At 43.7% G+C, this 23,693-nt stretch overlaps 1 protein-coding gene across 1 annotated transcript in view; it reads left to right on the top strand.

Moving 5' to 3' along the window:
• The first annotated feature begins 5,816 nt into the window (after positions 1-5,816).
• The window catches only part of SLC17A9 (solute carrier family 17 member 9), a 30,656-nt gene continuing 12,779 nt past the window's right edge, over positions 5,817-23,693 (top strand). Inside the window, exons 1-4 of the mRNA XM_048819892.2 lie at positions 5,817-6,487; positions 18,571-18,768; positions 20,875-21,014; positions 22,721-22,820. Coding sequence (XP_048675849.1) covers positions 6,342-6,487; positions 18,571-18,768; positions 20,875-21,014; positions 22,721-22,820 — 584 coding nt within the window. The 5' untranslated portion in view covers positions 5,817-6,341. The remainder of the gene's footprint in view (positions 6,488-18,570; positions 18,769-20,874; positions 21,015-22,720; positions 22,821-23,693) is intronic.

The following is a 23,693-nucleotide window of genomic DNA, read 5'->3' as shown; positions in this document are numbered from 1 at the left end:
TCAAAGAGTGGATCTACATATGGGTGAAGTACTGAAAAAACTCTTCTACCCCAGAGAATACTGTCTACAGAACTGTTTTTTAATTTTCAATATTACTGGCTGGGAACTGGCTATTACATAGAAACTATTAGACAGATTATAATTTTTATCTGGAATTTTGAGACACATGTATGTAGGTAATATGTTTAAGTACCAGGAAGCTACCTGGAAAGCAGACTGAGGTGAAGTTTTTAAAAGTTAAGTACACTCACATTCTACATAACTTTTTTTTAAACAGGATACCACTGTTTCTGTAAAACCACATAAGGAAACTGCAGCAAGAAGGCAGAACTTTTTTCCGCTGCATGTAAGATAGGCACAAATGTAAAACATGTTAATTACACTATCCCAGGACGGGGTTTTTTCTATTTTGCTTAAGTTGTAAATATCCCTCTGGTTTGCACATTTAAAAGTGCAAGTTAAGAAACATTGCTTGAGTATTAGAGTTGTGTGTTGCTCAGCTTCTTTACAATACCTTAATACCCAACTTTTTTATGAAAGGTTTTAAATTCAGTAGGAGTGTGATCCCAGGATACGTGTATCTAGATCATCGTTGCCTCGTGCTTTTAAGAAACAGAATGCTATTTCCAGATCATTGTTGGGAGAAAAATAAAAAATGCGTAATACTGCAATTCATAAGCTTTAAAATGTTACAGTTGTTCTATATACTCTTCTGATATGGACTATATTGGATTGTAAATATAATCTTAAAGTGTACACCTTGTCCTCAAGTATTAATATAAGCTTTCATTTGGTGTAGAGTGGATATATTTTGTCCTCTTTGACTGCCTTGTATCTACCCTTTGCAGTTTTCCTAAGAAGCATAAAAGAGAGAAAATACAGTAAGCTGTGTAGTTGTCAAATAGAGCATATTTTTCTGCTCCAGCAGAAGAGGTTCATTGTAGGGATAAGACAGGGAAGAAGAAAACATGGCAGATAAGAAATTAGACATAGTCCTACCCACGATTATTTGCATTCTCAAAAGTGCCCAAAAGGGAAGCTAAGCTGAGATCTTGATCAAAATCAGGCCTGTAAGTGAATGTAATATTTCCAAGTAGTGCTAGATTGAGAATACTGGGATGTGAAGTCGTATTTATCTAGTACACAGGTACACCATAGCTTAAGTCCAAACCTCTTCCAATATGCCTGACCCCTATTCTGAAACAACATCTCTAGAAATGACAGTATGCCCAATTGTAATCATTTGTTTCATTAGGGAGACTGCCAGTGGGCAATTATCAGTGAAGAACTAGACTGATTCTACAAACTTTGCATGCTGATCATTGAACAGTTGTAACTTTTTTGATCATTGCAGACCTGGATGGGAACTAATAATGTAGAGATGGGAAGGCTTCTCATTTTAGTACATCTATTGAAATGCTCCCACCCTCCCATTTATTTGTAAGGCTGTCATACCTCTGAGTTCAGCAAGATGTGCAGGAGTGTAAGGGAGGGTTTCTTACTTCTTCCATGGGTGTGTGACCATAAGTTGGCCTTTAGCTAACTTTGTATTTTCTCTTCCAGCCCTACTACCTTGGGAACACAGGCCCTGCTTACTTTGAAAGCAAAACTGCTTCTCACGTGTCAGCAGGTTAAAGCAGGCATTCACTGGAAAACACGTACAATTGTGTGTTTAAAAAGGACAGGATAGAATATGTATAATATGAACAAAATGTGTTGCTAATAAGGTTGTTAGAAGAAACTGAACAAAGCAGTAGCTGATGTTTTCTTGTGTATGGGGTGAACTAGATTCTCAGATCCCATAGTGCCGGGGCCATAAAAGTGCCTAAATGAATAGGAGCTAATGGTGGTTTTTTGTTTTTTTTTGTTTTTGTTTTTCCCCATCAGTCTTATTTCTGAGGCAATACTTCCCAAGTCCTGCAGAGGTCTGTCCACTTACATGTTTGCACTTTGTTTCTTGTGTAAGTACTTGTCTAACTCTAACATTTCCCAACCTCCCTGGAACGATTATTGCTTTTGTCACTCTGCCTTACACATGAAGGATTTCCTAAACTCCCTTAGTGTTACTTTCCTATGTTTACTTTATACTCTACATTTTGCATTTGACACTTACAGAATATGTCTGGTGTGTATTTTTTCCCCTCCTAGAATTTTATTCTCAGCTATATAGCCTCCAAATACCCTTTTAAAAATTATATATTAAATGCTGTGTTCCTAATACCTTATCGCTATAATTCCTGACATCTTTTTACCAAGTTATGGCTCCCTCTTCTGGAAATGGAAACACGAGTAAGGAGGACTAAGTTTCAAAGTGAAGTAAGTACAGGCAGCTGCATTCTGGCTTATTTGCACAGTTGTTAGCTTTTATTTTGTGGCCAAATAAGCTGTGAAATAAGGTCAATGGTGTGGTGAGGGCTGAACCCAATAGTTGTCACTGCATTCCTTCCCTCCCTTAATTGCCATCTGCTGTTCCCAAGTCAATATTTTTTGTTTGTTGTTTTTTCTCCATCAGTGCCACACCTGTTGACCTAATGTGTGGCACTGTCAGAATCCTTCCTGAAGCTCAAAAGAGTTCATCACTTGTTTCAGTATTGTCACCTCCGAGAATTAAATTTTAAGTATGACTTTGCTTCAGTAAGTTCATGGGAGACCCGCCTTTCATGTGTTGTGCCTGAACCCTGACTGCAGAATCTTCCCAGATCTCAAAGTCAGACTCAGCTCTACAATATTGTTAGCTATCTTTTTCCTCTGAACTCTGTAGAGATGGACATCTTGTTGGCTTAACTTCTAATTCCTAGATACAAGAGGCCAAAACTTCCAGATGATGAACCTATTGGAGGTTCATTAGTGTAAGTGAGTGACATGGGGAACAGCACAGTTGCATAGGGGCAAACACAGTGAGGAGTTAGTGTTGCTGGGATTTATGGGTGTTCTGAAGTGGGACATGAAAGAGGAAGTTGGGCTAATTACTGTCTCTCCCCTGGATAGGAGATGGGAGAGCAGGGACGTGAAATCAGGCGTGAGAGAACCTCCCCCTTTCCCACAGCTCTTTGCATCATGTTCTCTGTTCCTTTTTTAAAAAAAAACTGTCCTTTGTGCTGAGGTGTTTATATGTATGTTCATTTGCTGAAAATTAATAAGATTGTCAGTCAGTAAAGGAGAGGCTAGAGCTCTCTCATTACTCTCTGTCCCCTTCTTGCCTCCTTGATAACACTGCTTTCCTCTGCAGCAGGCCTATTTTTAACTTGCAAATGTACAAAATTAGGGGAGCAAGGAAGAAGCAGAGGCAGTTTGGGTGGAGAGAAGGGGAGCTCCACCTCCCTACTCATTACCCCGCCCTCATCTTCCTTGAACTATTTTTTTCTTTAACGTGCACAGAAATGTAATGTTAAATATGCATGTGTATAATTTAACCATTGTGGAGCTTCTGAGCTCAGTGCAGATCTTGCATTTACCATCCATAGAATCCAATAAGAATACTCTTCAAAGTCTTGATTAGCATGGTGACAGGTTTCAGAGGGGTAGCAGTGTTAGTCTGTATCAGCAAAAAAAATGAGTCCTTATGGCACCTTAGAGACATTTATTTGGGCATAAGCTTTTGTGGGCTAGAACCCACTTCATCAGATGCGTGTATTTTCCACTCCATGCATCTGATGAAGTGGGTTCTAGCCCACGAAAGCTTATGCCCAAGTACATTTGTTAGTCACTAAAGGTGCCACAAGGACTCCTCGTTTTATTTTGTTTTGATTAGCATGTTGCTTGACACCTTTGTCAGTGGTAATCTTTCAAGAGCAGCTACCCATCTATGATGACCAAGATTCCTATATTATTTCTTACTAGAAACAAAACTGTCTGAGCCTAAATAACTGCATATACTATGAGACTGGAAGTTCTGAAAACCTACTAGAGCTGAGGATGTACGTGGCCTGAAAAATTATGGCATGTGAGGAATTAAAATGGGTGTGTCTGGGTTTGTACACATGCTATATTCAAATCAAAAAGCCTCACTTTTACCTGTTTCTACCAAATGCAAAGAATTGCAGGTTTGTAGATCTATAGTAATTGTGGGGCGGGGGAGTACATACCTTTAGGCTCCATAAAATATCTGAAATGGGAAAAGAGAGTCTGAATACTTATCTTCATTATCCTTTGATCCTAATATTTGCTTTTTAGAGTTGAGTGAGCATGACTCAAGCAGGAGTTAAAGGGTCTGTAAGGACATAGGCTTAAATATAGTACTTGTTGAAGGGGTAAGAAAGATTTATGTTCCAACATGCTTTTTGTTTTACAGACAATTCCCTGCCCCCCAGAAGATGACAGTTTGAAGGCCCGATTTTGATACCCTTAAACATTGAGTAATATTTTAATATCTCAAAGCACTGTGCAAGAAGGAGGTGAAATGATTTGCTCAAGGTCACCCAGCATGCCAATGTCAGAATGGCAGAGTAGAATCTATGGCTCTGTGCAGTGCCCTATCCACTGGGCTACGCTGCCTCTCCTGAATTAACCAAACTAGCATGCATTTAGCAAACCAGCTTTATCTAAATTGACTTTTCCCACTTTCATGCAGAAAAAAGGGTGTCCATACACAGACTTGCACTAAAATAACTTTTATGTGGTGCAAAATTGCTTAGCTCAAGCCTTACTGAATTTCTCTACTCTGAGATTAGTTCTCCACTCACATTTCTGCAGTGAAAGTGTTCAACAGCCTCAATTTTGCATGTGATGCAAACAGTTCATTACCCACAAAGCTTTAGGAAATGTTGCTTTGACTTTTAGGATAAAAAATAATTTGATATACTATTCTGATGAATTTCCAAATTACTTGGCCTAGAGCTGGGTGTACAGTGGATGGTGGTAAACTAAATACATAAAATAAATTGCCATGTACAGTTTACTACTCCTGAGGATTTTCTAGTAGTGTAGTGTAGATGTAGCCCCACCCTCTTGAAAATGAGTGTCAGTTTTGGGTGTGAGTGCTTCCTGGAAAGACTGCTGGCAACACATAATCTAAAAGGAAACAGACATCAGGTGCCTACAGAAAGGATTGTCTGCATGGGCATTTATGGGCATTCCCCCCTCAGGCAGGATTTTCACATTTTCCCGTTGCTTCCATTTTGTGAGTTAGAGGGAAACTAGTTTCAGGCCCTGCATCCTGGAAAGCATTCTGCATCGAGGACTGCCAGAAAACTGAAAGTAAGGAAAAACTAACACGTGTCTCTCTGCCCCTGTTGCTATACTGATCACAAATGCACGGTGCATTTGTGATCAATATAAAAACACGCATTACACACAAGCTTGTTACGTTTTCCATTTTGGCTGGCCCACTTCCACTTACATCTCTGCAGAGGTACAGCCCACATCTATCCTATTCCAACTAATAAAAATAGTTTGTGCCTCGAAGTGCGGTTCTCCCTTTGGCCCCTTCTCCCCACCGCCTGGGAAAGGTTTAAAGCACCTCCACCCTTAGATGCTACGAGAAAAGGGTCTAGGAATCTATCCTGCCTCTCCCTCCAGCCGCCAACGCCCCTGAGCAATGTAGCTGCAACGTGGTCTGGTATTAACAATGTGCCTTGGTTATCGTTGGTACAAATACAGAGACCCGGTCCACGGGAGGAATCAAACTGTCGGACTCTAATATTAATAGCGAGAATACTTGCACTGATTCAAGTAAGATGCAAAAGTAATTCTTCTGTTGTTATACTACCCTGTACCACGTCATCTCTGGCTGGAAGAGTTGAAGGGGAGGACTGGTTGCAGCTCTGCTTATGATCATCATTCCGAAGTGGATCCATTCAAACTCTGCCGTGGTTCTGTTACCCTGGGGCTAGATCTTTTCACAGGGCGTCCCGGTCCAGTGCACAACGTTGGAAGCTCAATTCAGCTTGTACATTTTCCCCGGGCTGATCGCAGTCTGTAGTAGCCGCTGCCAGACTGACTTCCTGGAAAGGCTCCAACAGGAAGAGAAGTTGAAAACTGACACGTGGACTTTGTATTGCAAAGAGACAAACTCCCCTCTGAATCCCAAACCAGATCAGCTCGGCTTTCGCAAAGTCACAGGCAGGGCTGCGGTGACAGGCAGGCATTCCATTCACTCCCTGTGAATGGGCTGGGCTTTGCAATTGGCATCTTTCCTTTATTTAAGCACCTTCTTGTACAGTAGCGGCCAGCAAGGGAGCTTGGGGAGTAGGAAACGTAACCCTGTCCTGGGGATTTTTCCTGTCATTGCTGCCTGCCCTTTTTGCTGTCATTCCAGCATCCTTGCAATAAGTGCAACAACCGCACGGTCTATCAGTGTCTTTTTACTTTGTGAGTCACCCTTTTCTAAAAAAAAACACTGAATGGCCTCAAGCATCGCCAGGAATGGTGTTCAAGTATACAGTTCTGACCTGGTCTCGCTACATCATCATTATCAGCAGCAGCCTGTAAAGAATACGTATAAGGAAGGCACGAAAAAAGATGGGACGGTGGATTCCTATTGGTCCAGGTAAGACTACAGAGTCTCAGTCGTTATAAATATTTTTATTCTTTTCCTTGTGCACAAACCCCAGCTATGTAGTTTTAATATGCAGAGTTTTCATTCCAGTTTAATGGCTCTTTAATCTGTAGATAAAACAGGTGAGGGTGTCTGAATGACAGTGTCATTTTGTCAGGATGGTCCAGTGGTTGGGGATCCATCCTGAGCTGGGACACAGGGAGGGCTGAGTTCAATGCATTGCTTTGCCACAGACTTCCTGTGGACCTTCTGGCAAATTACTTAATCTCTTTGTGTCTCAGTTTCCCAGCTGTAAAATAGCTATAACAGCACTTCCTGACCTCACAGGGGTGTTGTGAGGATAATTACATTAAGACTATGAAGTGATACAATGGTAATGAGGACCAAAGAAGAACCCACATATAGATAGATACTATACAAACAGTCTTCTTTGTAAAACTGTGCTATTCCAAACAGGACTGTTTTAATAAGAACAATAGTACAAAAATGCACCCCTGAGAAAGAAAAGGTAACCACTACATAGAATACAAAACACTTTTTTTAAATGCAAGACGACTGAGCTTGTATCTGCCCTGTAGCTGGTTATTCAAACGTGCCATTTGAAACATTAAGAGCTTTTGATCAAAAGGTCTCAGCAGTTATGTTTGCACTGTAGATAATAACTAATTAGGATTAAAGGTAGCTCGACTACTCAGTAATAGTTTTTCCAAGTTAAATGATTGACTTAAACAAACAAACAATTTTTCCAGCCAAAAATGTGCATCCACGCTGCTTTATGCTGATGATCGGTGTGATGCGTATAGTAATAGTTGAGGTTACCAATTACAATGTACATTGTGAAAAATCATATTCTAAAATGGTTTAGCTGCCCAGTCTTAGCTATTAGAGGGTGCAGCAGTGTACGTGATTTTATTTTAATCTGAGTTGATCTGGGAAGGATTTCCTAGCTCATTTTGTATTCTCCACTGTGTGTGTAATAGTGAAAACAGGCTCAAACCTTGTGTCTGAAGTTAGTTGTATAAGTCTATGGCACATGCTAAGTGATTGAGTGACAAGTGTAAAATTGCTACACTCTTCCCATCTTCACTACACATGAGTACAGTGCTTAGTACGATGGGGCCCCAATTCCTGACTGATGCCTCTTGACGCTACCACAATACAAATAATAATTTAAAAAAATGGATTTTTCTGAGGATAGCCGAGTCTCCAGGTTCTTAAGCCAAAATGTACTGCCTATGACAGTGGTGGCAGGTGTAAATTCTGCGTCGTCTTGTGTTCTGTAGGAACCAAAGAATTACCAATTTTTAATCTCCTCTCTAAAACCGACTCTTCTCTGTGGCCTTGGGCAAATCACTCAAACCTTTAGGCCTCGGTTTGCAGCCACTCTAATAATGCATAAGGGTGCTGTTGGGAATTAATTGGTTAATGTTGGTGAAATGCTTGGGAGATGGGGATAGATGAGGATGTGACTAATTGGCAGAAGCCTTGCAAAACTAAAAGCTTATCTTGGCGAGAATTCTTATTCTTATTTTAAAATGATGTGTGCTTCATAGCAAATAACCATGACATAGGTGGCTGGTGAGATTGATCTTGATCCTCTAGTCTGCAGAGTGTGGCTGTAACCCAGAACCTCCCATCACCAGCACCACACACGCGCTATAGAAAGTCTTCTGATCAAATACCCATTGAAGCCAATAAATCCAGTGGATTTTGTGGCCTTTGGTTAAGACCCCCAGGAGAGGTGGTAAGAAAATAGAATCAATCTGTGAAAACTTATTTGATTTTTTTTCTTGATTTGCTTTGAAAACTATGCTGTTGAAAAGTTAGCAGTCATTTTTAACAAATGTTCTTAGTGATCATTTATGTTGTGGCCTGACCCAGACGCTCCAAGCAGAATTGGAGCTGCACAGTACTGCACTCCGTATAAGCAGAGAGTAAAGGCTAGACATGCAGCCCCAAAGAGTTTACAGTCTAATCTGAGAGGTTGCAATCTGTAGAGCTGGTTGTAATTTTTTTTAAAGCAAAAATACAGTTTTTGTATTGGTCAACATTCTTCACTTGTTTGCGGGGAGGGAGAGAGGATAGATGGGCCCACACAAAAATTCTAAATGAAAATTTCATTTTGCTAAAACTTTGTTTCAAACGTATGTCCCCCCACCTGTGCTTCTCTGATTGGTTTACTTTTTCCCATTAGAAAAAGGGTGGGGGAGGGGGAGTTAAAAAAAAAAAAAAAGCGAGAGTGCATGAGAATTTGCCCCACTGGTTCAAAGGGACATATTGGCAGATTTTGAAAATTTTCATTCCAAATTTCTTCCAAAATATATATATATTGTTGATGAACCCCTAATTTTTGATGAAAATTTAGTTGCTGCCAATCCTGTGCCCAGCTGGCTCTATCAACAAGTGGTTATAACAAACCCTATGAAGGAACAGGGCAGAGGATAATGGAAATGGCAATAAGATTAGCATTTGTACTACTAGCGCACATAGAGGCTGCAGCTACAATCCGAGCCCTATTGTGTTATGCACAGCACATGCAAACAGAGATCAAGTCCCTGCCCCAGTGAACAAGACAGTCAAAGCATGGGAGGGGAAATACAGGAACAGAAAAGGGTAGTGATTTGCCTAAGGTCATGCAGCAGGCACGTGGCAGGTGCATGCAGGTTTATAAGCTAACTATCTGAGCAGATGGATGCTTTCTAATCAATTATACGTTTAAAATAAGACATAAATAAATATCAATATTTCCAGATGAACTTTACTTTACTCTTCATTCAAGCTAATGAGCTACTGTCACAGAAACAAGGATCCATCAATATGGAGAAATGACATAGAATCCATTTTCGTACTGAAACAAAAGACCCGCCAGGCAGCCTTCCAGATCCTCTGTGCCCCTTTGGTGCAGTGAGACAGATAACCACTTATCATTGCACGTTTGTTTTTCTGTCTTTGTTCTCCCTGGTTCATTCTGCTTCCTCTATTGTTCTCCATTTCTTCACCTCACTTTTCACTTTCCCTTCTACTGTTTTTCTCATACATCTTATCCTATCCTCTCCAGCTGCCATTCCTAAACTTTCGGGGAACTCTCCAGTGGTTCCGTTATCCCATACCATCCCTTCTCTTCCAAGGAACAACACTCAAAACATTCTGATTAGGATGCTTGAATAGCTGTACAGGAAAAGTATGTTACTTTGAGATCTCTGGTTGAAAAGTGCTCTCCAAGTGCTAGGTTTTATTAGTTAATTTATTATTGTTCTTACTCAAAGTGCTTTACAAGCAAGGGCCCCCAGGAGGTATGTAAATATCATCATCCCCAGTTTACAGTTGGGAAACTAAGGCACAGAGAAGTGAAATGCCTTGTCACATCATGGGCAGATCCAGGCTCAGAAGGTGGAGTCTAGGGGGCAGATTCTGGGCTGTGCCTCTCAGGTGGTGCAGCATAAAAGACTCAGCAGGGATTGAGGGCCTTGTGCCTGATTTGTGTCCATTTATTCTTTTATGTAGAGACTATCTCTACGTAAAAGAATAAATGGACACAAATCAGACATCAGGAATCAGACAAAAGCCAGTAGGAGAACACTTCAATCTCCCTGGACATTCTATAACAGATTTAAAAGTAGCCATCCTTCAACAAAAAACTTAAAAAACAGACTTCAAAGAGAAACTACTGAGCTACAATTCATCTGCAAATTTAACACCCTTAATTTGGGCTTGAATAGGGACTGGGAGTGGCTGGCTCACAACAAAAGCAATTTTCCCTCTCTTGGTATTGACACCTCCTCAATTATTGGGAATGGACCACATCCACCGGGATTGAATTGGCCCTGTCAACACTGGTTCTCCAATTGTAAGGTAACTCCCTTCTCTTCATGTGTCAGTATAATAATGCCCGCATCTGTAATTTTCAGAAGTGGGTTTTTTACCCACGAAAACTTATGCCCAGATAAATCTGTTAGTCTTTAAATTGCCACTGAACTCCTCGTTTCTGTTTCAGTGACCAGCATGTCTGTGTGTGATTACAGTTGCACCTTTCCATCTCCTCCATGCCTACTTAATAGGTTTTTTCTGCTCATACTACTGGCTAGAATCAAATTCTGTCTTTATTCTGCCAAAAGCAAGAAATGAAAAGACGGAATGAACAGAAAATTGCTCTTGCTAAACAGTGCTTGTTGCAATCTGTGGCTCTGCTAAGGAAATCCATGCTCAGGAGGGATGCATGAAGTAAACAAACTTGTCTTCCCAGTGGGGAAAAATCCCTTCCCTCTAGGTCATTCTAGTTGGTCATTAACTGATTGGTTTGAAAAATCAAAGCTACCTTTGATGACTACAGATCATAAGGTGTCAGCTGGTGTATGACACATTGCAATCACTTTAGGGGGGAAAAGGATTCTCTCTCGACATGCAAACTATTCATAACAGAATAGTTATTAATTATGTTTGTTATGGCAGTGCCTATAGGCCAACCAAGAATGGGGTCCCATTGTGCTAGGCACTGCACAAACAGAGCAGTAGACTGAATAGCCTACAGTCTAATTAGGCAAGGCAGACACAGGGCAGGGAAGGGTATAATAACATAGAGAAGCACTAGGATTTTCAATGGTGGGAGCAATCATTTTTTGAGAAAAAACAAATGCAGGGAAGACAACCATCAAGCTGAGTTAAAAATAACTACTCAACACCCTTGGCAGTATCTCTGATTTCACTTGCTTCCATACAGTGTTATTTGTGTGACTGTGCTGTGTTTACTTCACATCAAAAGTTGCCACAAACATGCTGTAAATTAAAGCAATGGACAGGTAAACTGCAAAAAGTCACAGGAATAGGACAATAAAGCAGGGAGGATTATCAAACACGACTGGAAACAGGGTTATGGCTCTGACGCTTTCAGCAGCCCGTGAAGAAAAAATAAAGTGACCTCTGATACGGGAGAGGGTTAGGTTTTTGAAGTACTTCCTTAATTACTGTTGACTGCAGTCAGAACACCTGATGTTCTGAGACATCAGAGCAGGAATGGGAATTCTCTGGTAAGTCTCTGTGCAGTGAAAACCTGCAGCAGCCAGGTCTAATTCTAGGCTAACAACACTCTTGCTCTTTAGTCCTTGTGAAGACATGCATGAGGTGTGTGACAACACTGTGCACACAAGCAGTCACCTGCATCCCAAGAACTCTCGGCACTTTATGAGGGAGGGACCATTCTTGTCCCTTTTTTAAAGAGAAGGAAACTGAGCTACAGAGACACTGGGGCGGCTTCGTCAGAAATAGGGAGAAGGCAGCTTGCACCTCTCCTATTCCAGGGCTGCCACAAGGTAGTTCTGAGCACTGCCCTAACTTGCAGTCTGTCTGCAGTTGTCCCTATGGACCATTGCTCCAGTGTAGAATCACCAGAGGGCTGGTTCACCGTGGCTACCCGCCCCTGTCTGGAGCCATACAAAGCAGCATTACCAGGGACCAGGATCTGAACCTATAACTTCTTCCTACCATAGGAAACTCCCTTTAGAAAAGCAACAAACGTCTGGGGCTACTGACCATGTAGTTGGATGAGACTGTTCTTAGCCTTGCTATCTGAACTCCTCTCTTATCCCTCCTTAAAATACACACATATATGACCATCCTCATTCCAGCCTGAAAGGCAGCATTAAACTAAAATCTAATGATAGCTTGAGCTCCAGCGAATCCATTTGAAAAGTCAGCAGAAATGGCTGTAAACAGACAGAATCACAAATTGAGGGAAAGGGGTAAGACTGAGTCAAGAGAAATGAAGTTGAGCAAATATTTGCTCTGTGGCAGCTACTGGAGAAATTCCTCCAGTGTGAAAACACATTGAAAATAAAGGAACACTATACTGCTTGCTGGCTTTCCCTAGGCTAGAGTGAGGCTTAGGTTATTTATTTAGTTTGCTTTGGGGGGCTCTGCAGCATCCTAGGAAATTAGTCAAAACCGATCTCAACTGATACAAAATTTTAGAGAGCGATATTTGCTTTCACCTGAGCTATTCAGTTTGTATGAGTAGAGTCCCAGGGGATTGTTACCCAGGGACACTTCAAAGCAGAGCTGCAGTGAACAGCCAGAGAGCTGCGTCTGCTTTGATGGAGACATGGGGCTCAGCGCTGCCGTACAAGAAGAAGAAACAAGCGTCAGATACAGCTGTCTGAGGGTTGTCAGAATAAACAAACCAAACCCAAGCCTCCATGGATTACTGTGCCTCAAACACAGGAGCTGATTATAGGTGTGTCCCAGAGTTGGCTAGTGCTTGATAAAACAAAGGTTATTTTCTAGGTAATGAACTTCCCCCATCCCACACACATGTGTCCCAGCTGCTGTGGGAAAGAGATGGAACCACAGGTTTCTATTTCATCTTTATGATTTCCTGTGGAGCGTGGGGGGTTGTGAAGCTTTTGTGCAGGTAAGAGAAGTGGAAGCATTACTTTGACAGCTGATATGAATTCAGTTCCCTGCAGGGGCAGACGTCCTTCCACTTGTTTTGCTGAGGGATAGCTGCTAGGCTCGGGTCTCAAACTTTTGTATGGGTGACCCCTTTCACATAGCAAGCCTCTGAGTGCTACCCTCTTTATAAATTAAAAACACACTATTTTTATATTATACACTATTATAAATGCTGGAGGCGAAGCGGGGTTTGGGGGTGGAGGCTGACCACTTTCATCCCCCATGTAATAACCTTGCAACCCCCTGAGAGGTCACAACCCCCAGTTTGAGAACCCCTGATTATGGAGATTGACAGCTGAGGATCTGGTCTATTGTCTCTCCAGCACTCCCAGCCCATAGTCAGCAGGACTAGCTCTTACTCTCAAGTCTCCAGGGTAGTGGAGAGCACCTAACAGGCTCCTGAAGAGAGACTGGAACTGAAAACTCAACAACGCATTAGGACTAGACATCAGGAAATTGAGTTCGTTCCCAGCTTGGCCACTGCCATGTGGAATTTTGAGCAAGTCACTTAGACCTCTGTTTTTGTGACTCAGTTTCCATAGTGGTAACAGGCAGATTATGTTTTCTCCCTTGATGAGGGAGGTTATTAGGTTGAAATTTATTAACAGCTCATAGACTTTAAGGCCAGAAGGGACTATCGTGGTCATCTAGTCTGACCTCCTGCTCATTGCAGGCCACAGAACCTTACCCAGTGAAGCACGTTGAGCTCAGATTGAGAGTGTTACAGACATGCAAAATATTTTTATTTATTAATATTTAGTACTTGAGATAGGGTCATATATTTCCTACCCTCCCCACCCTTCCCAATGTCTGTAAAGACTTGCCTAATAACCTTGTATGTTGTTGTTTTGAGCTAGGCAGAACAGCGACTCATCGGCAGTTACAATGATAACTATAATTAAGGAAAAATGCTTCCGCAACTGAGGCTCTTTCCTCTGATGTAAGCACATCCATATCCTTCCACAGGATTAATTCTTTCAAGGGTTTGGTGTGGATGTGGGCACCTGGTGCTTATATGGGACATTTAGTGTTGTTTTAGGTGACATTTCCAGCCAGAAAATCCATTAAGAAGCTTGTACTGTTCTGGAGTCTTCATATTTCTCCACTTGGTTTATGCTTATAGCTATAGCTAGACTTTTTTAAAAAAATCAAAACAATAGAACTAAATAGAACAGAACAGACTAGTAATCAAAGAGAATATTCAGGCCACGTGAAATAATCTGCCACCCTTTAAAAAAAAAAAAAGAGGATTAAAAACTAAAGCTCATTGGAAAATTTCCACAGAAATTTTGTCAAAACCCAGGTGGGGAGAAAATCATTTTTCTGTTTTCCAATCACCCTTGTTGTGGTCGTTTCTGTGTATTATTTATTATTTTTATTACAGTAGAGCCTAAAGGCTTCAAGCAAGATTAGGGTAGTATTATGCAAAGCACCATGCAGCCACACAGTAAGAGATAGTCCCTGTCCCAGAATGCTTACCATATAAAGACAAGAAAGACAAAGGAAGGCTTATTATCTCCATAGGAAACAGAGATTAAGGGGCTTGCCAAAAGGGGCATAAAGAGTCCATGACAGAGCTGGGAATTGAAGCAATGGTCTTGAATCCCAATCTAGTGCTTTAACTACACCACTGTCTTTCCTCTCTTCTTCTGTCCATGCTCAATAATGCTGTAGGCCTTGATCCTGCATGGTGTGGGTACAGCATGTTACATGTATACGCACAAGGTAAGAAATTCTGAGCTGGGACAAGGAAGGCAGGTGAACCTGATTCAGTGTTAATGAGAGCACCACCTGTATGGCCACCCGGTTACTTCTGTAGGAATCACACTGAATGGGCGTGTGAGTTAAGCAATTCCTCTGCCTGTTGAGGATCAAACAAACTCCTAGACCCAGCCACTCCCTGTCAACATCCTGGGCCTGACTCTCCCACTGCCTCTTGAAATCATTGACACCAGTGAAAAGTAGGTGTAAAAATGTTACTATAGTGATTTGATACAAGGTGTAAGCCCCTTATCTCTGTCGAGGGCCTGATGTAAAGCCCACTGGAGCCAAGGGAGCATATCCATTGACAGCTTTGAGTTTGGGTCAGGCCACTAGCACCTAGTCTTACTTGACTCGTGTGCTTTCTGTTCACACTTGCATTAGGGCATAAGGACTTTGGCCCAGACACTCAGTACGCTCTCGAATGAACTCACACAGAAAAATGATAAAATACAAAAATCCCCTATCACCCGTGGTCAAACACTTTTCCCAAAGCAAGTCTCTGACCTCTCAGTCCTCATCCTCAAAAGAAACCTGCACACCTCCAAAACACAGGCCTGGGAACTGAAATGCATAACTCTGCAGGACACTAAAAACCATGGACTGGTTTTATGGCTCGTTATAACAATTTGTAACATTTCTGCCTGCTAACCCTTAATAGCCCACTTCATTTAAGTGGTCTCTTACAGCATGCGTGAGCCCTTGATACTTAACAATCTGTCCCAACTTGTATTTAGCTCAGACTCTCTGGTGAGCTTCCCCAGACCTGAAGAAGAGCTCTATGAAGCTCCAAAGCTGGTCCCTTCCACCAACAGAAGTTGGTCCAGTAAAACATATTACCTCCCCGGCTTGTCTTGCTCACATCCTGGGACCAACGTGGCTAAAACAACACTGGAAACAGATCCTCCAAGGTATTTAGGCTCCTAAATTTCACTGAAGTCAAGGGCCAGGAGGTGGTATCTTCCTCCAGCAAAAAATATTTACCCTCAGTTGGAGTTTCCTTTTCATTTCCTTTGAGGATCTGGGCCTCTGTGTGCTTGCCGCAGCAAAGACCCACAGGACCAAGCAGTGCAAGGCAATATTGTAACGAACAATTGAACTAGTGGCTTGAGTCACTCTTGCTTTGCACCTCCATGCACACATTCACACCCGTATGCTGCCTCTGCACGCTAGCATCTTACATCCCCTTTGCACAGCCCTAGATGGTAATACAAGATGCCCACCAGAAGGGAATCAGGCCTCTTTCCTGATCATAAATAAGGCAGCGAGTTAGTCACGGAGGTCAAGGATGTCAAGGATTCCATGACTTTCCAGGACTTCTGCAGCAGCCGGTGTGGCTGGTGCGGGGGTCGCCTGAGCAGCTCAGGCAGCCCCAGGGCCAGCCACACTGGCCGCTGCTGGGACAGTCGCAGGTGCCCCCAGCAGCAGGAGTTGGGGTGGGGGAAGGCGCTCAGGGCTAGTGGGGTAAGGGCATGGGAGGGGGTTAGGACTCCGGGTGGCGCTTACCTCGGGGGGCTCCCCAGGAGCAGCAACATGTCCCTCCTGCAGCTCCTAGCTTCTTGCGCTGCCTCCACCTGCAGGCACCACCCCAGCAGCTCCCATTGGCCACGGTTCCCAGCCAATGGGAGCTGTGGAGCTGGGACTCGGGGCAGGGGCAGCGTGCGGAGCTATGAGCTGAGGGAGGGATATGTTACCGCTTCCGGGGAGTGCCGCAAGTAGCCAGGTAGGGAGTCTGCCAGGCCCCCCAACCCCTCCGCTCCAGCACCAGCGGTGGTCCTGGGCTGCTCCCTTGTGTCCCCCCTGTGTCCCCCCCCAGAGCACCCGCAGCACCTCCCGGCCCCCCCCGCCCCCTCCCCAAGATTTAGTCAGGCAGGTTTACTGCCCGTGACCTGTCCATGACTTTTACTAAAAATACCCAAGACTAAAACTTAGCCTTAATCATAAGGAAGAACAGAAACAAATGTGAAGAACAGAAACAAATGTAAAGAACTTTTTACATCACAAATTAAAATAATGTGAGTTAAAAGCATCATGTTCGATAGACCCGGCCTGACTCCCCTTCCCTTCTTAGGTCAGCCCAACAGTTCAGAATTTGCACACCTGCATTTTTAGTTTTACTGGGACCAGTTGACCACATTAAACAAAACTAGGTCAGGGCCATTTCCGGCTGAGAGCTCCCAAGTAATACCAGCGCACTGAGGATGGTGGGGGAGGACGTTTCCAATTGGGGGTAAAAAAAAGGATGATTTTTGGCTTAGGGGTGAATTAAATGTCCACTGCTGAAATGTCTCCTTTTAACATAACCTTTGAAGGGCGTTTTAAGAGCATCTGTCACAGTCGCATTTTGTTAAATTAGCCAGGCAAGGTGAAATGTGGTTAATTGTTCTTCAGGCGGGATATGTAATTTTTTGAGTTAGTTATTGTGTGTGTGTGAAGGGAGAGGGAGGGAACCTTCATAGCACAGAATGAAAAGTCCCAATACCTCCTACTAGAACTTGGCATTGAATCCCTTGCCCTTCCATTCAGGATATAGCAGTACATTAATTTCTAATGGGCACAACAGCCTGGCATGTTTTTACCCCTCATTGTGTTTTATCTCAGCCTGTGACAGGGCCCTTTGACATGTTTGTAAATGGGCTTGTGTTCTATTGGGATAACCGGACTCCGACATCTATCATAATTAATTCTAACGAAGAAAAACAAATATTCATTTTCTGTACAAAAGATGTCCAAACAAGGATGGAAGGTGCAGTGGGTTAGTTCCATGATTCCATGTATTCCGTGATCAGGACTGCTTCTTTGTTATACATTTGTACAGCACCTAGAACATGGGGCCCTGTCCTGTACTGTAAAAATAAATAATACTCAATTCCCCAGTCACCGTGTCCCTGATTCTGAAATTTACTGTGCACAGGGGGACGACTACATCCACACCGAGGTCAGCGGGGCTCTACACAGGAACGGGGGTGCACCCACACGTGGTACATTGCAGAATCAGGACCCAAATATATGTCAGAACATTTGTCTTTGCTGCAGAATTGTTCTCCAGAATCGAAGTAGAAGCAGGTGCCGTTCCCTACCTGCTCTCAAACACAGTGTGCATCCTATACACAGTTTACTTCACCTCCTCCCTGGGATTTGGTTTTCTTAATACAAAACTAGCAGTAATATATTAATAAAGTTCAGCTCAAACCTTTCTGGCCTTGCCTTTTCTTAGGGATCCTCCCTCTGGACAGATCAGTCCACACCTCAGATCCTCCCTCTGTAGAGAGCTTCTCCTGATATTTGGGTGGTAACAAATCACCTGCCTTTGAGTCAGGAGAACCCACTTAGCCCTTTCTCAGCCTAATCAACACTTGCTATCAAGACAAGGTGCCTCCGGCAAACACTGCCAACCTGTTACACTAACCTTTCATTTGTTGTTTATATTTTTAAAAAGATTAGTTTCTAATCCGTTTGGTTATAAAAATAACAGTAAACAACTCTTCCAAACATGGACCAAGAATAAGCAATGCGGTGACTTATACCCTAATCTGCAGACAGCATAAATCTGAAACCTAAAGACTGCAATTGGAATATCAGCATTGCTAACTGTTTCACAGCTGGGATCAAAGCAGTGTTTAAGATTAAAGAACAAGCACAGGACATAAAGCCAGGTGGATGAGGCACTCTTTGAATGTGAGTGACAGGATGCAAAGCTGGCATTGCCGTGACATTTAGCTCTTTAAGATAGACTTGTCTGGCTTGCGAAAGCACTTAGGGAAACCTGCCTCACCTGCGTGGCAGCATTGTGTGATCTGAATCACACATTGGCACCTGGATTTGTATCAGTGCTTGTTTGTTCCCTATCTCTTTCTTCATCCTTGCAGGCCTGAATCTCGAATCTGGACTCTGATGTTACTGCTTGGGACTTGTTTACTCTACTGTGCCAGAGTGACCATGCCTATCTGTGCTGTGGCCATGAGCAGTCACTTCGACTGGGACAAGAAACAGTCCGGCATTGTTCTGAGCAGCTTCTTCTGGGGCTACTGCTTAACTCAGATCATCGGCGGATACCTCAGCGATCAGTACTGGAACTTTCTTATATTATCCCTTGCTTAGTTTCTGCAATAAAAAGTCTTGGCAAAGTTACTTTGTATCTAACCTCCATCCCAAGGGGGTGAGGATTGATAAACTATCTGTGAAGTACATCGATATCTCTGGAGGAAAAGCACCATAGGCCTGATCCAAAGTCCATTGAAGTCAATGGGAGTCTTTCCATTGACTTCAGTAAGTTTTGGATCAGGCCCTGTGGCTCTGATCCAGCAAAGCACTTACGCACGTGCCCAACCTTAAGTATGTGAGTAGTCCCCATTGGTTTCTAAGTTGGTACTGATCTTAAAGTTACACAAGTACTGAGGTGCTTTGCTGGAGTTTGGCCCATGTGCAGTTTAGGAATTACCTACATGCAAAAGTTGTCGTGCTTTAAACTATGCCGGTATAGTTCAAGCTGTATAACCCCCACTAGTGTGGACACAGTTACATCAATTGGCATTTGTACTAGTACCACTTACCCCCATATAGGAAGAGGAATAAGCTAGACAAGTATACGGCACCTCTACAATTGCATCCACGCTAGAGGTTGTACTGTAGAACTATTGCCATAAAGAATCACACCCCTAACCAAAATAGTTATGCCAGGACAAAACTTGTGTGTAGACCAGGCCTTATTATTATGGGATGGTGACCATTGCAATGCCCTTCCAATAGCCAGCATTAGCCAGCTGCTCACGTCAAGCACAATCTATTTATTAACAAAAGCTAAACACCATCCTCGTGTGGATGGCAACTTTCAGACGGGTTATTCAACTGATGAACAACCAGCGAGGGGCAACATTCCCTGGTCTGCAGGGAAATCAACTCTTTGTTTCTACGTCTCATCCGCGGAATCTGTTTTCTCTCTCTTCTTTCCATGCCCACGTTTCTGTGCTGTTCCTCCCGAGTTTATTCCCCTTTGCAGCCCCCAGTCGTGCTTGGGAAACACATATGCTGCACAGTTTGATTGTATTAATTAAAAAACAACCAAAACACCCAGTCAGCTGTTTTGTGGAAACCCCAGTAATTACCTGCTTGAGTTCATCCCCCAGACTGCGGTGTCCTCAGGGGGCACGGCTTTCATGTAAAATCTTGTGTAAGAAACACAGTCTCGGAGTCAAACATTGTCTGTGCAGTGGCCTGTGCCATCGCATTGTGGTCTTTAATAGACTCTGCAAGCAAAGTACACACAAGACACGAAAGGTTACAGGCTAATGCTAAAGAGCGGATGCAACAGAAAATGCCATCGTCCTTTGAGAAAAAGAGTACAGTGCTAACTACTTGTTAAAACTTCCCCTGCATCAGGGATGATTCTCTCAGCTCTGAGCTTGTGACCAGCCTGCCCCTCCGCATTGCTGATTGGGAAGGGGATCCTGGCTATTTGGGATGGAGTATAGAAAAGGGGATCCCAGTACTGAGCAGGCTGAGAACGACTGCTCCCTCTCTGTTGTTTGTAAAACTCTCTCTGTTGCTTTAAAATCAGGTTTCCCTCCCTGCTGATGTCGCCCTCTTTTATCTGTGTTCACCTTGTGTTTCTAAGGTGGGCTTGTAATTAACACACTCCTCCTTTTGCTTGCTTCCCCGTGGGTGCCCACTTGTCACTGAAGATGTAACTGTATGGACAGGTGGAATGGGCAGTCACTTTCCATCCCAAACAGGGTGAATGTGGCTGGGATTCAGGCACTCATCCCCGCTCTCTGCAGCTCTTGGGGAGCAAGTGGGGATTTCCCCTGGGTACCCCTTCACCCCACAGTGCATTCGAGGGCCTCTCAGATGTGCAGTGAAATGGTAGGGATGATGCCGTGTCCTGCGGCTACAGGATGGTACAGGACACGTGCAGTTCTGGAGATGACTCCAGTTGCGATGGGGAAGGGTCTGCTGTGCTGTGCACCTCACTGAAGGAAGCAGGTGAAGGGAGCAGGTCAGCTGGACATTCCTGAAAACATTTGTGGGATGGGAAGGTCAGGTGGAGAGGCCTGGCTGACGTTCATTATTAAACAGCTAGGAAGAGAAGCCTGAAGTCCTGATTCCTAGTCCGTACACCAACCCCATACCCTACCCACAGTTCCCCCTTTACATAATGCATGCTTATCTTTCAGGATTGGAGGAGAAAAAGTCCTCCTCCTCTCTGCATCTGCCTGGGGTTTCATCACCGCGATCACTCCGCTGCTCACCTATATCAGTTCTGCCCACCTGATTTTCATGACACTTGCTCGATTCCTCATGGGACTATTGCAAGGTGAGACAAAAACCCCTGTGCGTGTGTTTGTTCCACCCATGCTCATACAGCAACTCCAGATATGACGGATTCAAATGTAAGTCATAACAGCAATGTGTAAATTGCAATGCTGGGTAGAGCAAACTGTTTCTGAGCTGCCCCCAACGGCTAGAACTCCTGGGCGTATAAAACCAGCTGTGGCTGGGTGCAGAGTGTCCACCAAATTGGGCCAATTGAGAAATTTGTCTCTGAGAAAGGTGCTGTCACTTTAAAAAGCTTTAATCTCTGTGTCTGCCTCTCAGACGGTAAAGGTGCTTCAAAGCACCTGCAATCTGAGAGGCTATTTGACCTTTCGTCTGAGCTTTGATACTTTGGGATGATTTTCTCTTCCACTTGCTGAACTAGGTCTTGGAACTGTGGAAGCCTGGCAAGAGCTACCCAAAAGTTGGCTGGGTGACTTTTTCTTGTTAACCGATAAGAAACTCGGAGTTATTTTCACCGTTTTGTTTCTGGGCTGCTGCCTCCACAGACTGGGTGCCTGATACATCATTATAAATAACTACATTTTTGTAGGTTTCAGAGTAGCAGCCGTGTTATCTGTATTCGCAAAAAGAACAGGAGGACTTGTGGCACCTTAGAGACTAACCAATTTATTTGAGCATCAGCTTTCGTGAGCTACAGCTCACTTCGTCGGATGCATGCAGTACAACATAGCTTCTCAGTGAGGGCCTTTTCTCCTGCTTACTCCTTTTTTCCCCGTCTTTCGTTGTACTCCTCCTTCTCTATGTAAGTGTTTATTATTTTGGGACCACATGTCTACCAAGGACTAGATAAACACTAGGTAGCATCCATTCCAATTTTAACCATATACAAATTAGCCCTTATGTTAACCATTGCAACAGCTGACCCATCCTAGAATTCACCTCTTTCTCCCCCTCCCCCGCGGGAGTTTCACATCCTCTCCACATCTGTCTCCGTAGTATCATGAATGCCAGCCCCCGCATTGAAACCATCTGGTGCCATTATTGTACAAAGTCTTGGGATGCTATCCCATGAGACCCTGCCACTCAGCAGAGCACATGATGTTGTCGTCACCAGAACCAGGATGAATCACCCACTTCACCATAAGGAAAAGCTGGCAACTGTTTAATAAGGATTAAAAGTTACTTTTTCAACCCTGGGGGAGAAAAAGGATCAGTTTTGGTGTGGCTCAGCTACTGTGTAGCGGTGGAGTGCTGACCTGGTGGTTAAGGTTCCCTGGCCTGGGAATCAAGAGAGCTGGGGTCAGTTCCCAGCTCTGCTCAGACTCCTGGTGTAATTTTTAGCAAGACACTGAATTTGTCTGTGCCTCAGTTCCCCAGCTGTAAAATGGGGATAACGACCCTTCCCTATGTCATGGGAATGTTGTGAGGATAAATGCATTCACACTTAGGAGGGGCTCAAATATTACAGTAAGGGGGGGCCATGGCAGCAGATACAGAGAAGGCACAAATGAGCTTCCAAGTGGCCATGTGGTATATATCAAGAGGAGCGGCGGGTTGCCATAAGACATACTGGTGTGTGACACAGTGAGGTCATTGCTTTGAATACCGCAAAGAGCTCGTTGACTCGTTTTGGCATTTATCTATTGTTGGATTTGATTTGAACATGCTCACCCATGAGTGCAAGTTTGAATGATGTGTACCCTGACTGGCAATGGCTGACACTTTCATTTCCACTGTTGTTAGGAGTGTACTTCCCTGCCTTGGCCAGCCTCTTTTCTCAGAAGGTCCGTGAAAGTGAGCGAGCTTTCACATGCAGCACAGTAGGGACTGGCTCTCAGTTCGGGTAAGTTCCCCTTGGCTTTGGGCGGTGAGTGACAGAGGCTCCGGGGGATGCCATAGTTAGATAAAGTGCCATTAAATGGCTGCAGGCAAAAACACCAACCCACAAAGTACATCTGGATCCTGGAGAGTATCCGTTCCAGTTGAAGAAGGCTCTGACAGTTGCTATAGTATATACACACTCGTTACTGAAGTCTTTGAGTCCTTTACAATGTATTGTTCTCAAGTGTATTGAGGATTTTATCTTTTCTTTTGAGCAAGTGGCTTGAAGGAGCTGCTGTTACATTTGGTTTCCAACAGGAGGTGGCATGGTCCAGCAGGAAGAGCGAGACAGACCATCTAGGGTCCTGAGTTCTGTTTCTGACCCTTCCACTGACTTGCTGCATGACCCTGGGCAAATCACTTAACCGCCCCGGGCCTCAGTTTCTGTCTCTGTGAAATGGGGATTAATAATACTTTCCCACCTTTGTAAAGTTCTTGGAGAACCTCTGATAGAAAGGGCTAATGAGCTGCAAAGCAGCGGTAGTATTTTATGCACCATATGTATGTATGACTCCGTTCCATCCTGTGACTTTCTTTTGCTGACAGATGTATTCTGGGATGTAAATGGTGATCTTGCTGGAAGGACTAAGGGTATGTCTACACAACAATTAAACGCCCACGGCTGGCCCCAGTCAGCTGACTCAGGCTTATGGAGCGCAGGCTGCGGGGCTATAAAATTGCGTTGTAGACATCCAGGCTTGGACTGGAGCTTGAGCTCTGGGACTCTGCGAGGTGAGACGCATCCCAGAACCCAGGCGCCAGCCTGAGCCTAAATGTCTACACGGCAGTTTTACAGACCCAGAGCCCGAGCCCTGCAAGCCCGAGTCAGCTGACA

The sequence above is a fragment of the Caretta caretta genome, chromosome 13 (assembly GCF_965140235.1).
Source record: "Caretta caretta isolate rCarCar2 chromosome 13, rCarCar1.hap1, whole genome shotgun sequence".
Taxonomy (NCBI): domain Eukaryota; kingdom Metazoa; phylum Chordata; order Testudines; family Cheloniidae; genus Caretta; species Caretta caretta.
This window is presented reverse-complemented; position numbering and strand designations above follow the sequence as displayed.